This window comes from Mirounga angustirostris, unplaced genomic scaffold (genome assembly GCF_029215605.1).
Source record: "Mirounga angustirostris isolate CCGP_5_RB_7025 unplaced genomic scaffold, mMirAng1.0.hap1 SCAF_17, whole genome shotgun sequence".
Lineage (NCBI taxonomy): Eukaryota > Metazoa > Chordata > Mammalia > Carnivora > Phocidae > Mirounga > Mirounga angustirostris.
In genome coordinates this window covers 42,764,660-42,782,430 of record NW_026991725.1, presented here as the reverse complement: position 1 = coordinate 42,782,430, position 17,771 = coordinate 42,764,660, and the positions used below count along the sequence as shown (strand labels likewise).

General features: G+C 58.5%; 2 protein-coding genes across 9 annotated transcripts in view; both read right to left on the bottom strand.

The window, feature by feature from the left end:
- Nucleotides 1-346: 346 nt before the first annotated feature.
- Nucleotides 347-12,548, bottom strand: ENDOV (endonuclease V). Of its 5 annotated transcripts, none has more exons than XM_045888307.3 (9): nt 12,254-12,473; nt 11,678-11,849; nt 6,495-6,629; nt 6,191-6,230; nt 5,167-5,279; nt 3,781-3,849; nt 3,401-3,529; nt 1,632-1,705; nt 347-872 (listed from the first exon to the last, which is right to left on the bottom strand). In XM_045888307.3, exons 1-9 carry the CDS (start codon nt 12,358-12,360, stop codon nt 782-784), a joined length of 930 nt encoding a protein of 309 aa, XP_045744263.2. In that variant the 5' UTR covers nt 12,361-12,473; the 3' UTR covers nt 347-781. The 5 variants fall into 5 exon arrangements, 3 of the variants coding, with proteins under 3 accessions (XP_045744263.2, XP_064439696.1, XP_045744265.2); XM_064583626.1 differs by lacking the exon at nt 12,254-12,473 and adding an exon at nt 12,092-12,210; XR_006793184.3 differs by having other exon boundaries at nt 808-872; nt 6,491-6,629; nt 12,254-12,476.
- Nucleotides 12,549-14,979: 2,431 nt separating this feature from the next.
- Nucleotides 14,980-17,771, bottom strand: part of RNF213 (ring finger protein 213) — a 103,762-nt gene continuing 100,970 nt past the window's right edge. For all 4 annotated transcript variants that reach the window (XM_064583615.1, XM_064583614.1, XM_064583617.1 and 1 more), the window contains exon 68: nt 14,980-16,822. In XM_064583615.1, coding sequence (XP_064439685.1) covers nt 16,669-16,822 — 154 coding nt within the window. In that variant the 3' untranslated portion in view covers nt 14,980-16,668. The remainder of the gene's footprint in view (nt 16,823-17,771) is intronic.

Below are 17,771 nucleotides of genomic sequence, written 5' to 3'. Positions count from 1 at the left end.
GGGTGGAGATGAGGGGAACCGCTGGTTTAAAAACAAACTCTGGGGGCGCCTGTGTGGCTCAGTCGGTGAAGCAGCTGCCTTCGGCTCAGGTCATGATCTCAGGGTCCTGGGATTGAGCCCCGCATGGGGCTCCCTGCTCGGCAGGGGAGTCTGCTTTTCCCTCTACCTCTGCCTGCCACTCTGCCTACTTGTGCTCTCTATGCATCTGTCAGGTAAATAAAATCTTTAAAAAAAAATTTTTTTTTAAATACAAATAAAAATAAACTCTGGAAAAATAAAAGCGCAAAAGCAAAAAAAGGAGCAGGGTGTGTGCTGAAGGAGCAGACGGACGACGAGTAGCTGGGGACGGACACGTAGTCTGGTAGTCTTAAGCCCACCTGGGCACTTTTAGAAAAAAACAAAACACATCAGAAAATCCTCATGAACCTTAAATACCCTTCCCGTGCTCCTGGGAAAGCAACGTCAAGCTCCTTCTGGGGCTGGTGCTCTGTGGTGTGAGATCTGTCTCGTGCGGAGCTCTTGACAGCCTCGTGACCAAGACCTCGGAGCAGGAGGGGCCGCTGCCCGGGCCCATCCCAGCGGGGCCAAGCCTGCTGCCGTCCCCGTGGGTGGTGCGGCCACCGTGTGCTGGGGCCTGGGCGCTCTACCTGTTACTGGGGGGGGGGACCGTGCCCCCAGTCACTACTCCAGGCAGGGGCGGGAAGTCCGGCAGCCTGAGCTCTTTGCCATGTCCAGCTCAGCTCCCCACTGCCACTGCTGGCCTTTCCAGTGTCTTGGGGCCTCAGCTGTGGGCCTCGGGGGGCCTGCCCTCACCTTCCGGCTCTTCCGAACCTTCCTGAGGACATAGCTTTGGCCTCTGCACCTTCTGGCTCCTGGTAATGACATCAAGAAGGGGCAGTATCAAACGCAGAGCCAGCCCGGCGTCCCCCTTGCTCCCCAGGTGGTGCCTGGAAGCTGCTGCTGATTCGAGAAGGGGCAGATCCTGCTGGTCAAGGGCTGCATACACTCCAGCTGGCCAGCCCCTAACCCCGGGGGAGTTGTGGGGAGACCCATTCTCAAAACAGCTTAGCTGGGCCTAGGATGGCCCTCGACTTAGAGGAAAAAGGAGCTCGAGGAAAAGCGGACAGTAACCTCTCTGGGGCTCGTCAATGCCACGCCTGTTCCACACATAGACAGTGGGCCACGGTGTCTGTCTCGTGGCAAGGTGCTGTCAGGGTTAAATAACCAGCCACAGTTGGCTGTGACCATCCGTGCTGGGCTCTGCCACCAGAACCTACCAGGACAAGAATGACTGTCTGGCACGCAGATAAGGAAACCGAGGCCCGGAGAGTGTCACAGCCATGGCCTTGTGCAGGCCCAGGATAAGGACCGGGTCCATCTGACCCCCACGCCTTCCTGTGGAGCCCACGCCCCAGCCCCACGCAGGCAGTGGACAAGGCAGGTGGGGGCAGCCCTGGTGGGCTTCAGGAATTCCCACTTGCCTGGGGTCAGCCCAGGCCCCACATCCGGCTGCCTTGGCTCCACCACCCCTCCACGGACTCCGCGTCCTCCACCCAGCCCCGCAGGGAGGCGGCCCCACCACGATCGGCCCCACGCTGTTGCCACCGCCACTGAGTGCCCCCAGCACTCACCTCTCCTGCCCTGGTGCGGGGGGCCCGGGGACTCCCAGGGTCCTGCGGATGTAGTCCCGAGAGCGGATGTCAGCCTGAGGAGAGGGGGGCTCACGTGAGAGGTGGTGGCCTCTAGATCAGCCCCCACGCCCGCAACAGCCTGGCGCAAACCCTCTTGCTTCCCGGAGAAAGCCACAGAGGTAATGCCGGGCTGTCACAGGCCCAGCCTTCGGGGCCTCAGCCGCAGCCCCGTGGGTGACACAATGGCAGGTCCCTGAAGGGCCCGAGGGCACAGGCCGAGCGGGAGGCCCTGGGTTGTCCCCGGGACCCAGTGGGGCCACTCGGCTCTCGCTGGCTTCGTGGCCTGTGCTTCCATAGCTTTTGCTTCTGTTCCAGCCCTGTTCTCTGAGGGTCCGCCCCGGCCCGGCTGCTGGCCTGACTCCCTGGCTCGTGTCGGCTAAGACCCCCCTCCCCAGGGAGGTGTCGCCAGAAGGTTCCGCGAAGTCACTGGAATGGACAGGATCCAGGCAGACCTGAGGGAGAGGGGCTCGGGCCAGAGCAGGACCCTGGAGGCACCCCCTAGAGGCCCAGCTCGTCACGGCCCTGAGCCACAGCCACGCAACGGCTGCTGCCGCCACCTGCAGGCCAGCCTGCACACCAGCAGCCGGGGCGGGGCCGGGGCCCCGGAGGTGGTGGTGGCCGCCAGCAGCAGGGAGGCACAGCCAGGGCGTCACCGGCGTGCTGAGCTGTGTGGACCGGCTCTCAGCATCTGGCTGGGGCCCCTGGGCCCAGTCACCTCGAGCTGACCCAGCGCAGGTCATGGGGAGACGGGGGAAGCAGCAGGCACCAGGGAGGTTTCCAGGCGCTCCGCCCTCCCGTCCTACGGCAGCACTGCGCCAGGAACCTGGGCCCCAGGGCTGGACAGCACAGACCAGCACCTCTTGCCTAGACGGGCTCCCCCAGCTCCTCCACACTGCCCACAGCCACTGCTTATGACTCACACCCAGGTCCCTGCGAGGAAGCCTTGCTGAGGGCCTTGCGCCACCCCGGCCCTGGCTCTGGCCGCCCCTTCCTCTGACTTTCCTGCCGGCATCAGATTCATTTCCGCACCAGGGCCTTTACAGATGTGGGTCTTTGAGGCTGGACTGCCTCTCTCCCTCCTCTGGCTGGTCTCTTCCTGAGGACGGCTTCTCACGGGCTTCCCTGGGACACACACCTACCTGTGACTGGTGATGCCCTGTCACCACCGAGCCCACCAATGCAGGCCCTTGGGCAGCTTGTGCTCAGTTCTATCTCCAAGAGGCTGAGTTTTTTTTCAGCCGAGACAACCTGTTCCCCAAAGTTTTGCTCCCCCCAACCCCCACTGTCACCGATTTAGGTGCTGGGGGCCTGGCCCGGCCACATTCTGCCATCTCCTGACTGATGACTGGTCCAGCACAAGCCTTCCTCAGCACCACCTGCAGCCCTGCAGGGGCCTCCCCAGCAGAGGATGCGGGCTCGCTCCCAGGCCAGCTGGGCAGGTCAGGCACTGAGGGGCTCACCAGGGGTGGGCAGGCCACTCTGCCGCCCGAGCTGACATCAGCTGATGCTCCCGATGACCCCAGTATGGGGTGCAGGAGGCTGAAGCTGCGTGCAGGAGCACAGCAGGCCCCAGGGCCCACGCAGGGCAGGGCCCCAGGATCAGCTCTGGTCCCCCCTTCTCCTCCCCCCAGAGCCCAGCGGGGCCCAACCAGGCCCTTCCACAGGAGTTGTGGTGAGGGAAGGGCAGAAGGCGCATGTGGCCCACCCACCTGGCGCACGGGCTCTGGGATCCGGAACCTGCAGCAGCCTCGAGTGAGGCGCACGGCGGCCTCCAGGCTTATCTTGTGGCCCACGGAGACGTAGAGGGGCTTGCTGCTGTGCCTGTGGCTCTTCAGGACCTGGGACAAGGAAGGCAAAGTCAGAGCGCGGTAGAGCCAGCCCCGGGGGACTCCACGACTGACAACCGGCCGGCGGCAGGCTGTGGCGAGTGCAGACCAGAGGTCCCCTCGTCACAGCCAAGGGTTGGGGCGCAGGGCACACCCTGGGTCAGTCAGAGGGGCGGGGGAGTGGACAGGGTCTGGAGTGCATGAACACCTCCACGTGTGTTTGCGGGTGCCACCCCCAGGGGTGCAGGCCCCTGGCCACTCACCATGCCCAGGACAGTCCCAGAGCCTCCTATCAGAGGAAATGAATCTCCTCCAGCCCGCAGAAGTCGTATCTGGAAAACGGGAGGAAAAAACATGGAAAAAGTCTTTTCTCAGTGGAGGGCAGAGGGCAGGCCTGTTAGTTTTTGAAGTCCGAGCAGCCGCTAGGCAAGGAGAGCGAAGGGCCCAGGTCTGCACATGGTCTGCAGCCCTTGCGAAGCCATGCGGCCTTGGCTGTGTGCACACCTGTCCCGTGAGCGGACTTGGCGTCCAGGAGGCCAGCCCCAGCACTGTCCGACCCTGATGAGACCCTTGGAACTCAGTTTTCTCTTCCTTGTTCTGCGGATGAGGAATCCGGGGCCTGGAGAAGGGGCAGCAGGCCACCTAGGCCCCAGGGCCGATGGGTGGAGGGGCCAGGCTGGGATGAAGGCCCGGTGCACGCCTGCCCACCCAACCTGACCGCTGGACACACAGGTGCTTCCCGTGGGCCGGAACCACTTCCTGCCTCTTTCTCTCCTGCGAGGAATTTAAGGATGTTTGGTTCAACCCAACAAAGTCTTTCTAGGGGCGGGGATTGGTCCACTGAGTGACTCAAGAGCCACCTAAGTTTGGTCTCCAACTCCACCAACAACTGTTTTGTGCAGACACTGGTCTGCCCGGAGGAACGAGACAGATGTGATCACTGCTCTCGGAGTCGGCCATCCAGCGGTAGAGCCGGACGTGTCACTGGGTCCCTCTGGGGTGGGGTGTCACGTTCTCAACGCCAGACTTGAAGGGGCCAAAGGAGGGAGATGCTGGGAGAAGGTGCGGCGAGGAAGCTCTGAGGCAGGCCAGGCAGCACCAAGCTGCAGGCCCTGGACTGGGGCCCCACAGGCTCCCAAATGTCCTGTCCCCAGTCACTGCGGGCCCTTGCCCTACATGGGCCGCCATAGCAGCCCAGAGGTAGTGGGTATGGGAGTGGCAAGCATGCGCCCAGGAGGCTGGGTGAGCTCAGACAGGAGTGCACTCCTCCAGACTGGCCATCTGCTGCCATGACCCAAGACCCACAGGGGACGCAGGGCATGCACAGAGAAAGGTGGGGCTTTCTTACTCTGGGCTAGGGAGCCAGGACGGTGAGAGCGCCAGCAGGCCAGGGCTGGATCAGAGGTGCCTACGGGGCAGGTCTGTGGGGTTGTCTGAGCCTGCATTTCCCCCACAGGCTCTCTCTGTGCCCTCCCCTTGTGCAGGACATCACTCCCATCCCTCACCTCCCCCTCGTGCAGGGGTCGCCCCCCATCCCTCACCTCCCCCTCGTGCGGGGGTCGCCCCCCATCCCTCACCTCCTCCTCGTGCGGGGGTCGCCCCCCATCCCTCACCTCCCCCTTGTGAGGGGGTCGCCCCCCATCCCTCACCTTCTCCTTGTGCTGGGCGTCGTTCTCTAGCCCATCCACCTGTAGGAGTTTCTTGGCTACCCCAATGCAGGGCAAGTCTGTGAGGACGCCAAGGTGGCAGGCCACTCCGAAGCCTGCAGGGGCAGAGAGTGAGGCTGGGCTGGTGGGGCAGTGAGCCAAGTAGTCGAGAGACGGTGTGGAGACAGAGGACAAACCAGAACCCGCCGAATCTTCCCAGGTAAACAGAGGCCTGTCGGCGGACTGAGGACTGGGAAGACAGGACTGGGAGAGCCAGCCTGACCTGGGACGCAGCCCTCTGCCCCAATTTCACAGTTGTCAGGCTGGGGTGGAAGATGCCTCCTTCCCCCTGGCCAGGTCAGGAGCCTGATTAGTTCAGCATACTTCATACTGGTTCTCCTCTTTCTGGCACTTTCCATCCTCTTCTCCCCTTTGTAGCTGCCATCAGGCCTGTGTCACCCTCCCAACACATCCTTGGGGCTCCTGCGGGGCAGTGCATATACAATGACTGGGGCCAGGCCCCATGCTGGCACCCACGGGTCCCAGGGCCAGCCTTACCAGGTCCCTCTGCTGCCCCACCCCCAGGCTTGTGTCTGAGGGTGAAACCTCTCCTCTCCCTCGGTCACTCTCTCTGTGGTCAGTGTCCCAGTGCCCGGGTGGGTGCAAGTTTCCCAGCGCCAGCGGGGAATGGCACCCGTCTGGTTTCCATCGAGGGCCTGTCACTACTCAAGGTGGACGAGGTGGGACAGGCCATCTGAGCAGCAGTCAGGACCAAACTGGCCAAGGGCGCTTGAGATTGGCCAGCATGGAGTGCTAGGGGAGGCTTCATGGGCGGGCAGGAAAGAGGCGGGGGTGACAAGAAGCAGGATTCTTTCCTGGGCGGGGTCCTGACAATGAAATCAAGCCCAGGGAAGCGTGGCCAGTGCCAGGCCTGCAGCAGAGGGCCCGGGGCAGGGTGCAGGCACTCCGGTAGGACACTGGTCAGAACTGCCCCCTCCTGGGCCCTGTCTTTTGGGAGCAGGATTACCTCGGTGGTGGAGAACCCCATTTCCATCCACAAGGAGGACCTGGAAGAGCCACAGGTGAAAGTCAGTCAGCCGAACTGTCCCCCGCCCATCAGACCAGGGCATCCCGGATCAAGGGGGGTGGGACTGCCACTTCTGGGGGGCGCGGGCGGCTTTTTAGAAAATCTGATCCCTCTCCTCAAGGTAAAAGTGCATCCTTTCCAGGGAGTTCAGAGGTCTCCCCGTGAGGTGGGTGATGCGGCCGGCCGAGGCCTTCCCTCCTGGGTGGAAACCGAGGGCCCTTCTCCTTGGAGTCAAGGTACCTGCCTGGGGCACGAGGCGGGGCTCCTTCTCCTGCAGCCGCCGCACTGCGTCCACCAGGAAGGGCACCTCTCGGAAGGCCAGGAAGCCCGACACGTAGGGCGCCGTTAGGCTAACCATGCAGCAGTCCTCATACACCACCTGTCACCGGGCACCCAGGTCACAGGGGGGCGCGGCCCTTGGCCCTTCGTCCTTTAGGCCTCGTGGTGCTGCCAGTTCCCTCCCCATCTCCCAGCAACCCCCCAAGCCACACCTATCGAGTGCTCGGTGACAAGGTGATCACCCTGCAAATGGGTGGCAGGGAATCAGCCTGCTGCCTTTCAAAGGTGCTCACACACTTCCCGCACCAGGCCCTCCTGCTCGGGTCCCCTCTGCCCACCCCACACCTGGCTGTCAGCTGTCGGGAGGCTCAGAGAAGAAAAAGCACAAGAGCATGTGTGTGAAGTGCCACCAGAGTAAGGATGTCACTGTTTCCCATTAGAAGGAAAGGCCAGGTCTTCACAGGGTTACAACCACAAGAAAGGCAAACCCGGCTCTATGAAAAGAAATTTCAAAGAATCCAGAAAAGGACAGGCGGGTTCTCAGAGCTAGATGGTCTGAAAGAGAAATTGGGTCCCAAGGGACAGGACAATCTAAAGAGAGACTGTGAGGCCACCAGAGCAAAGAGCCCTGGGGCCTTCCAAACCACACCTTCAACCCCCCACCCCAAAGCTGGGCTTGAAGTGCTTACGCCCCAGAGAAGAGGCCGCTTTCCCCAAACATGAGGGTGGGAGCTTGTGACTCCAGCATCCTGATCATGGACTCACAGGAAGCTTATCCAACTGCCAATGACCTAAAGCGGGCAGGGTCTCATCTGAAGACAGAGCAGAGAAATGGATTCACAGTGAGCTCAGTGGCTGGAGCACAGAGCCCCACGAAGCTCAAATGTGGCCTGAGCTCTCACAGGATCATGGCTGCTTACATCTGAATCTGTCCGCACAAGCTCCAGAGACCAGAGACCCACAAGGAGAGGGCATAAAGCTCCGCGGACACCACGTCCACGGCATGACCCAGGGAGGAGCCTATTACGACCATCCACGTGCACCTACGTGGGGAAGTGAACAGCCTGGAACAGCAGACAGCTCTAGATCTGGGCTGGGCAAGGACAGGTGGGGACTGGCGGGGGAGGGCCGGTGCTGGGGAACAGACGGAATGAGACCCGTAGGCAGTCCTGGCCAGTGGGGACCCGGGGGAAGAGGCATGGGAGGACATGGGACCAGCAGGGGCCTTGCAGGAAGACTCGGCCTCTGGGGAGAAACAGGGGAGCCCTGCAGGGTTGTGGTGAAGAAAATGAGGCCAGAAGTGCGAGGCTCTTCAGAAACAAGAGTGTCAAGAGTCGGAAGGCATGCCGGCCATGGTCAACTCAGAAAAGGACACCGCTTACTGGAGCAACTACACTTTCCCGTCCCTCACGATGAGAAACCCAGCCAGCCACCCAAAGCCCCGGCCCTCCAGACACCTGTCTAAACACGACTCGCCATGCACACTGAAGGCTGTGCAAACTCAGACAGCAATGACCCAACTCACGACTCGTTAAATAAATGCTGCCAACCAGCTGTGCAGCGGCGGAGGAAAATGAACCATTCTACATGCAGATGGAGAGCACAAGGCAAAAATTAAACACTCAGGACGGACATTAACAAAAACACCAGAGAGCCAGAAAAGCCAGAGAGCAAGGCCAAAGAAGAAAAACAGGGCAATGGGGCTGACTGCTTCAACAGAGCACTTAAAGCCTCAATCCAAGAAACGTTCCAGAAAGAAGGGAAATCTGACCCTACACATTCAAAAAGCCAGCTGTCAACTTGGAGAAATGGACCTGGAACAGTCAGCTCAAGAAATATCTGAAAGGAGTAAAGGAAACAGGTACCATAAGGGGCACCCCCGCCCAGAGTCCACGTGACCCAAGGGCAGCAGTGGGCGTGCACCATACGTCCACCCTCTACGATCAGAAAGCAAAACCAGCTCAAGAGGCAACTGGGGAAACGTGACATGGACAGGGATCCAGGCGGTGCTACGGGGCTGTGGCTATCACGTAGGTCCCTCCCAAGACAGGCCTGCAGAGGTGCTCCCAGGTGAGCTGTTGACACTTGCGGATCCCTCAGCGCACGCGCACGCGCGCACACGCACGCACACACGCACACACACAGAAAACGAGAACTCAAGGGCGCCTGGGTGGCTCAGTTGGTTGAGCAACTGCCTTCGGCTCAGGTCACAATCCTGGAGTCCCGGGATCGAGTCCCGCGTCGGGCTCCCTGCTCGGCGGGGAGTCTGCTTCTCCTTCCCTCTGACCCTCCTTCCTCTCATGCTCTCTATCATTCACTCTCTCAATAAATACAAATCCTTAAAAAAATTAAAAAAAAAAAAGAAAACGAGAACTCGGTTGGCAACAGTTGGATCTAAGCAGAAGGGTACACGGGTGTTCAACGTGTTATTCTTCCAATGTTTCAATGTTTACACATTTCCACGTTAAAAATCTGGAAAAAGAAGAGAAACTCGGTTGTGTAATGGCTGTGTGAGCATGGCCCGGACGGTCAATCTCTGTGAAGATCTGCAGGTTCCACCCAAGTGGGTGACGTGGCTCCTAAACCCTCAGTCTCTTCGGTGCATTTAGACCCACCGAACGTGGGTGGAACTCGGTTCAGTTCTGGTGCCTGACGCAAAGACGGACCCTGCTAACTGCGGGCATCCCAGAGGGCCAGCAGCAAGGGAAGAAGCTGGAAGTCACAGCAGTGAGCCTCTGAGGACAGAGCAGAGCAGACAGACGGAGGGCACAGAGTGGTCTTCAGAGAGTGGGAGGGTGGACATGGAGGAAGGCGGGAAAGGTCTGTTCTGCACTCTGCTGCCTGAGGCACAATCGACGGGCAGAAGTCACAAACATTTCAGCTTCCTGTAGAAAAGAACATACTAACCAGGCGTCGAACCACGGAATGGGCTCTGCTGTGAGGCCCCCAATTGTCAGGGATGCTGAGGAAAGGATTCCTGGCTGCATGGAAGGCAGACCAGCACTTCCCACCCTGGCTCTGCTGAGCGATCACAGGGACGCTTATTTAAAGAAGCAGATTTCCTGGGAGATTCTTTTTTCTTTCCAGAAATGAGTTGGGGCTCTGGGATTTATGTATGTTTTAAAAACTTTACTGAGGTAGAATTTACTACCATAGAGTTCACTTGTTTGAGGTGCATACTTCAATGTTTTTTATTTAGAGAGTTGTACAACCATCCGATCCTAGAACATTTTCATGACCGCCCCCCTCCCAAATAAATCTTGCCTCCATTTGCAGTCACACTCCATCCATCCTTCTCCCTAGCCCTCAGCGACCAGGCACTTATTTTCTATCTCTGGATTTGCCTATGGGATTTGTATACACCTCCAGGAGACTGACTGGGCAGACCTGCGATCAGGCATTTGGGAGCTTCTGGGAGCCACCAGACTCTGCCCAAGCCCCGTTCCTAGTCTAAGTTCCCGCAGCACAGGACAATGAACACCGAGTCCATCCAAGCAGCAGGCACTCTGCTCTGTGCTGGGGTTACAAGAGGATCACCCCACCCCTGAGAAGCCCCCATTAGTGCGCTAACTTTATTACAATGGAAAAAGCACTGCATGAAAAAGACACCATGGACAGGGATGAGAGGGGGTTAATCCTGCATCGAGGGGAAAGAACAAAGATGGGACTATGTGAACTAGGTCTTGAAAAGTGAGAAACTAGCTAATGTTTATTTTTTGAGAGCTTACCATGTGCCAACTAATTGCCTTCCATGCATGATCTCATTTATCCCTCACAACTGAGCTGGCTCTCAACAGTGTCACTGTCCCCAAGTTAGAAAAGAGGAAGTGAGAGGCCCAGGGGGGTGAAGTGGGAGTGGCAGAGGGGAGGTAAAGACCCAGGCTGTCTGGCTCCGGAGGCTGGGCCTTATCCCCGAGGCCATCCTACAAACTGACCAGGGGACCTGTGAGGGCAGGGACTCTGGTTCCACTACCACCCTAGATCCCACTCTCAGCACACAGCAGGCGCTCAGTACATTTCTGCTGAGTTTTGACTAACAGGGTCTTCCAATTAAAGCACAAAGACACTGAAGCAGGAAAATGCGGTCTTTAGGAGCAGGCAGACGAGGGAGGGAAAACCTCTGAGCTGCAGAGCAAAGGTTTCCTTGTCAAGTTCTTCTTTAGTCAAGGCTTCCTGAACTGTGGACCCCAAACGAATCACGGGCATACTGTTGACTCGTTCACGTATCTATCTGAGTGTCTCCATGGGGCAGGCATCAAGCTCCCACAGCTACAGCTGGTGGGCACGGCAACCTGGTTCCTATCACTGTGGAGGCAGAGAGACCCACCTATTCCATCCCAGTGTAGTAAAGGGGAAAGAGAGGGTACTGAGTATTTCCTGGTCCTGCAGGGAGGGGGGGTGCTTACTGGGGGACCTGAGAGGTGAGTAGGGGTTAGCCAGGAGAGGAAACATCAGTGCAAAGGTCAGGCAGGCAGAGAGAGCACGGCATGTTTGAGGAACCTGAAGTACTCCAGGGTGGGGAACGGGGGTTGGTGAGAGTCGAACCTATGGCTTGACATTCGGTAAGGTCCGATTCCGAAGGGTCTTTACACTCATAAGCAAGGACAACCCCATTTTCCATGAAATCGCAGGATGGGCACTGAAGTGTTCTAAGTGAACTAGATGGTGGCATGACCACATCTACTTTCTAGGAAAATCGCTCTGCTGGCAGCATGGAGAAGAGGCCACAGAGGGCAGTCCCGAAGGCAGAAGACCCGGTGACGCTTCTACTCGGTCACCTGCAGGAGGGGGGACAGGGCACATCCCCACAGTCGTGAGGACGCAGACAGGGGGCCAGATTCCTGCAAAAATGGAGCTAGTGTGGGACAGAACAGAACTGAATGTGTGAATGACTCTCTGGGGAGACAGGGATTTCCAGCTTGGGCAATTCGGGGTGCGCTGCTGCGGAAGCCCAGGGCGGCGATCAGCTTGAAGTAAAGACAGGAGTTAATTCAGATTTTGAGTCACAGGATCTCTTTTAGTTTTTACGCCCCCCTTCCTTCTTCAAAAGCTTCCCAACCCAGTCAGGGAAATCCTACGAAAGGAGGAGCAGGGTTCTACGCGGGCCCGTCCCGATGCCCCAGCCAGAGCGGGGCGCCCCGCGGTTACCTCGAGCTCGGGGTAGCTGAGCACCACCAGGGAGGCACAACCGCTGACGCTGTCGCCCTTCACAAAGGACACGTCCACGCCCCCGACCCTCTGCAGCCCCGAGAAGGCGGCGTCCCGCTGCCACGCCTCCGTGTCCCGGTCCACGACGAGGGCCTTCAGCCGGGCTTGCTCCCTGAGGGCGACACACGTGCAGCGGACCTCCCGACCCCGCACGTCCGGGCCCGGGGGGAGGAGAGCTTGAGGCTCTTCCCGGGGGCACTCCCGCTCCCACCACCCCCTTCCCGGGGAGCCCGGCCCGTGAGCGCCCCTCCACGGTCTCACCCCCTCCTCCCGGGGACACGCCCTCCGCGGTCTCGCCCGCCCTCCCCGCGAAGCCTGGCCTCGGGGACACCCCGTCCACGGTCCCGCCCCCACCTTCCCGCCGCTCCGAGACCCGGCGCCGGAAGCGAGCGCGGCTGGCCCCGCAGACTACAACTCCCGAAGGCCCTTTCGTCCGCGCGCCGGAAGCGGGACAGGCCCCCTTGGCCCCAAAGTCCCTCCAGCCCCCGACACCTGGCAGTCAGCCAACCCCATTACCGTTTCCAGAGCGACAGGGTCTCCTCAGGCGGCCACGCCACCGCCTCCCGGGCCATGGCGCGCCCCCAAGCGCCCCTTCCGGTGGCGTCACTTCCCGCTGCCGTCATTTCCGGTGGCCTGCGCGCAGGCGCCCGGTCGTCTTCGTGGCCTTGGAGGGCTGGCTGCAGCTCGGGGTCCGACCTGTGTGTTTCCAGACGCCGCCGCCTGGTGGCGGGAGGCTCGCTGGAAGCCCCGCCCCCTCAGCCCTCCTCCCCGCCTTCGCCGCCCCCAGCCCCCGCCCGGCGACCCGAGCCGCCGAGCAGCACGTCCGGACGCACGCTGCAGGAGCGCGTGCGCGCGTGCGCGGGAGTCGTCGTCGGCTCGAGGGCGCGGGCGGCGCCTAGAGCAGCCTCGTGCCTGGACGGCGGAGCGGCGGAGCCGAGGGCTGCGCAGACCGGTGTGGGTGCGCGCCGGGGAGGGCGGCAGCCGGTTCGCAGCGCGGCGCCGTCAGCCGCTGCCCGAGGCGGGCTCCTGGGCAGGGGTGCCGGGCGCATGGGAGGAGCGGGCGGGACCTCCCCTTCGGCCTCGGACCCGTCACCGAGCGTCAGCCGCAGCCGCGACTGTGGTCCGGGGCCCAAGGGCCTCGGCCAGAGTTCTGAGAGCAGGACGCAGCCCTCACCGGGCCGGACTCGGGGGTCTTGGCGGGCCCAAAGCCTCAGCGGCCGGAACACTGACCTTGGCTCTAAGGTCCTCCAGGGAAGGAGGGGGACTCCGTGCCCCCTCGTGCCAGGCCTGGTGCTGGATGTCGGGGTGCGCGGCGGCCTGCTGCGGTGAGAGTGACGCACCAGCCGGCTCCGGACTGGCCCCGGGGAGGGCCTGTCTGGGGGGGAGAGTTAGGAGGAGCGCGGGCCAAGGGCAGGCACGTGTAAGGGTCCTGGGGCCGGCAAGACACGGTGCATTGGGGGCACGAGGCCGCCGTGAGGCTGGCGTGTAGGCGCTCGACCCATGCTGTATATCCTACCGGGGGGATGCGGAGAAGTGTGTGGGTAGGAACGGTAGTCTGAACATAGATCTCGAAAGGACCGAGGGACGCCTGAGGTTCAGGAAGGGCGTACAGCATTTGACCACTGACGGGGCCTTGAAGGACGGGCAAGTGTTCAGCAGGGAGAAGGAAGGAGTCCCACCTCGAGCGCCCACCGCGCGGCAGGCACCATGCCCTGTCGTTTACCTGCACCATCTTCTTTCTCACCACAGCACATCGAGAAGTCGAGGCTTCAGGAGGTCAGGGGCTTGCTCAAGGCTGTAGAACTGGCAAACGGGAGAGCCAGGATTCCACTGGGGTCCGTCGGGGACATGGACGTGGTGTGTGTCGGCCTCGTCACGGTACACGGTGGTGAGGATGAGGAGGCCCTTGGACTGGGGCTGGGGGCCATTCGTGGGCCTGTGGAGCTGGGGCCAAAGTGGCTCTGGGCCTTGGCTCTGCCACGCTTCAGGGTACAGGCAGTCAGGGGGCGGGGATGCTGGGCCTGCGGCACACTCATCATCAGGTTGGGGGTGGAGGAACGGGGCAGGGTTGAGGGCAGGTCTGTGTAGGACGTGCAAGGTCTTGGGGTAGCTTGTGTGTGCCCCAGCTAGGGCCCTTCCCTCCACTTCTTTCTGCTCTTGCCTAGATGGCTCCCCCAAATCCTCCCACCTCCTCAGAAGGAAGCAGGGTCCTGCTGTCCCCGGGACCCTGATGAGGTGAGATCAGCGTTTACCTTTTTCTGGTGCTGCTTTTCCGGTTGGAACTGAGATTCACGATGCTGGTGCATAAGCTTAATTAGTGACCAAGAAGGGCTTGGAGAGTGTTGCCTGAACCCAGGAATCGCTGACATATCTCATGGCTGTCTCTCAGTTAATAAATGATGAAATCCCACAGCCCGGGACAACAGGTACATAATTTACACACACAACAAGGTCTTATAGAGGAGATCGTCATCAGTCATGAAGGTTTTCGGGTGAGTCACCACCAGCCTAGTGACTTCTCTGCCTGGGCCGAAAGCAGAAGGAGCTCCAACAAGGAAATGTGCAGGTGGCAGGATGTGATCAGAGATGGGAACGAGGAGGAGGAGGAGGGGAAGGTGGTGGTCAGTGAGGACACGAGAAGGCAGGGGACGGGTCGGTGGGCTTGAAGCAGAAACTGCGGAAGAAAAGAGGTCTGACAGCAGGGGCAAGCCCTTCTCTGGAAGCCTACAGGTTCTCTCCCTGGGGAGCCTTTCCGTTTGGAAGAGAAAATGCAATTTTCCCCCTAAGTGTGGTATTTTACCACTCAAACGTGAGGGGGCCGCTGGGAGCGGACAGTTTATCCGTTGCGTGTATTTCCTTGTGCGGAGGAACTGTTGTTCGCACCCCATGGCCCGGCCTGTGGACACAGCGCTCACACCTCTGCTGGAGCACTGCTGTTTTCCAGTGATAACAACTCAGGCAGGGAGTGTGGCTTCACCCCTCTGAGGCCGAGGCTGAGGCTTCTGCCCTGGAGTCTGGCGCCTGGCGAGCGGTGGCCAACTGTGGATCCCGAGCTCTGCTGTCATTTTATCCTGGCGAAAATTTACCTCCCATCTTCTACACCAGAGTGAACACTTTCTGTCCGGAACCTTCCCCTTCACGGATGCGTCTACGAGTACATTTCCACAAAAAACCAAAACCATTCCCCAAAGCTGAGTTAATGTCTACTTGCCATAAACAAGCTCTGCCCTCAACAAGGACTCTTTAGCAGCAAAACTCAAGTTTATTAAAACAAATATCACAAGTATAGTAAAATTTACATTTGCTAGGCCAGATAATGCTAGATAGGACAGTTAAGGCTTTCAAAGCGTACCATACAAAACAAAACACCTTCATTAAAAAACCTTTCATAAAAGTGGGGGGAAAAAGTTCCCAGCCAAAAAAAAGTTTCGCAGCACAAGACTGACACCTGACTCCCCCCGCGAAGGTGTGGCACAGTGAGGACCCAGAGCAGCACCTGGTGGCCACGCCAGCTCTGTCCCAGCTTGGAGGTATCAAAGGAATTCCAAGTGCAAGTCGAGGAGTTGAACAAGGTCCCCCTCCATTAAACGGGCAATCCAGGCGGATTTTTTGCATAGTCTACAATGACGGAACAATCCCAGGTTACTAAGTGCACATGGTGGTTGTATCGGATTAATCGCTGAGGGGTCTGGATTACCGTGCCCCCCTTCGTCAGACACGGAAGAGAGTGGGGGGCGGCTTCTTCCGCCTGCAGCTCCCTCCACTGTGGCCACAGGGTGACAACGGTCCTGGAAGCATTTTCTGTTCCTGTAGCTCTCACCCCGAGGGCCTGATTTCAAGTTGACTGAGTCGTTCACTCATTCGGAGTGTACACTGAAGATATCCGCCTCTGACTTGTGAACAGTAGGCATCTCCGTGCCAATGGGTGTTGAGCCCCCTGGGAGCAGGAGCCAGTCCAGAGGCCACAAGTATCCGAGGGCATTGTGCAAAAGAGGCACAACCTCCCAGTAAGAGAAGAGGTACACCACCAGAGCTGGTCGACTGTTCTCTTCCTTTTTCAGAAACTTAGCTGGTTCTGTATTCTCTCTGAGTCTGTTTTTATGGCATGGCCGAGATCCAGAGGAAGAACAACATAGTCACACGTCAGGGACATCGAGGTCACATCAAGACCACACGTTTATTTAGCATGATGCTGGACAGTCCAAAAGTTCGCAGGAAAATGCCAGAACCCTGCCTTTGATCCAAGGTTAATTGATAAACTTTCATTTAGAATTTAAAACCCCAAGAATCAGAAGCAAATCTGGCCATCATGCCAGTCTCTTGATTGTGTCAACGAGGAAAGCTCTACCCGTGAAACTCCGGGGGGCCACGTGAGAGCTGGGAGGTTTGGCCTCAAGGCATTCACAGAACATGCTGACTTGTATTTGGGAGGAGACAAAAAAGGGTCTGGCACTTTCTCAGGCCTTCATGGAAACCTACAAATATGTGTACAATACGCAGGACTGAAGGGATTGGAAGGAAGAAACAAGCCGGATTCTCCTCTATGAGTGCAGAATAAATGAGAAGGAAAGCAGAAGTAAAATCAATAGCCCCGTTTCCCCTCCCTCGTTCTGGAGAGAGAGGGGCCAGGGTGAGTGCGTGCCAGTCTCCAGCTGGCGAGCTGAAGGCACCGTCCACCACTGTCATGGGAAGCTGAGGAGCACGTGTTTGGTCCCCCCGGGAATGGAAAGGTGGTTGGTTCTGGTTTCACGGCGTCTCCAGTTATCCCCTCCCCCTGGACAGCACTCACAATCTGACGAGAAAGATGTGGAACGTGCACATCTCCTGAAGCCACGTGGCACTCCCGGCTGTCCGTGGCACAGCACACGGGGGTCCTGCAGCCCCCCAGGAAGCCCCAGCTGGGGCGGTGGCTGAGGTGGGCAGAGCAGACTCTACCTCCCTTGCCGACCCCGCTTCAGCTCAGCAGCCAGGCTCCACACGGGGACACAATTGCACAACAGTATCTTCTCTGGCAACTGGAATTCCAGTTCAGGAAGAATTTCACTGTTTTTGGTTTCCATGTAACTTGCCAGAGTGTCTCTCAGGCTGAAAAACCAAGGAACAAGAGACAGAAGGTTAAGTGGTCTCCCATATAATGCAAGGACACCATCAGGGGTCGTCACTGTCTCCAAGTGCTCGTGGAGACCATCAAAGTAAAGTCAACCAACTACTGAGTTCCTGAGCGGGGACTAGAACCCGGGGTGCAAGGGCTGAAGGACGCACCTGCTGCTTACCACACCACACCATACAAACAGCACAGAACGGAGCTGACCCTGGTAATGGTTGGGTCACGTTCCTGTAAACACTCTGCTAATGTGACCTGCTATATGAACACACAGCCTCACCATTCAAAAAAAGCTTGTATTCCATTTCATGTTTTATATTAACAAAGATGCTCAATTTTCTAGGAAAGGGATCTTTTTTCTCTGCACTAAAAGTCCAGGATAGTAAAGACTTGTTGAATACATTCAAAGAATATCAAGGTATGCAGGTGTATGCCAGTGTAATGGAAGAAAACTGTAAATATGAAGTGTGCTGGTGAGGAGAACTGGGCTTGGATTATCTATTTAGAAAAACAGGAACCAGGGGCGCCTGGGTGGCTCAGTTAAGTGTCTGCCTTCGGCTCAGGTCATGATCCCAGGGTCCTGCAATCGAGCCCCGCATCGGGCTCCCTGCTTGGCGGGGAGCCTGCTTCTCTCCCTCCCTCTGCTGCTCCCCCCACCCCGTTCATGCTCATTCTCTCTCAAATAAATAAATAAAATCTAAAAAAAGAAAAAAGAAAAACAGGAACGGTAAATCCCTCACATCACACATAAATAATAAACTGGTTAACACAGCAGATGTACATGAAAATATAAAAGCACAGGAAGGGAACATGGCAGAATACTTCACAACCTTTGGATAAGGAAGACCCTTATAGCTATATTTTCCTAGTCCTTATAGAAAAATTCTGTCAGATCTGGCTTTTTGAAATTAAAGACCAAGGTAGAGCATT

Excerpts from the sequence above, each read along its gene's own strand:
- ENDOV (XM_045888307.3), bottom strand. The coding sequence starts at position 12,360 with ATGACGGCAGCGGGAAGTGACGCCACCGGAAGGGGCGCTTGGGGGCGC. Across the intron at positions 3,850-5,166 it reads ACGCCCAGCACAAGGAGAAG|ATACGACTTCTGCGGGCTGG; the intron begins GTGAGGGATGGG and ends CCCGTTTTCCAG. Across the intron at positions 873-1,631 it reads CCCGCACCAGGGCAGGAGAG|GAGCCAGAAGGTGCAGAGGC; the intron begins GTGAGTGCTGGG and ends TGTCATTACCAG.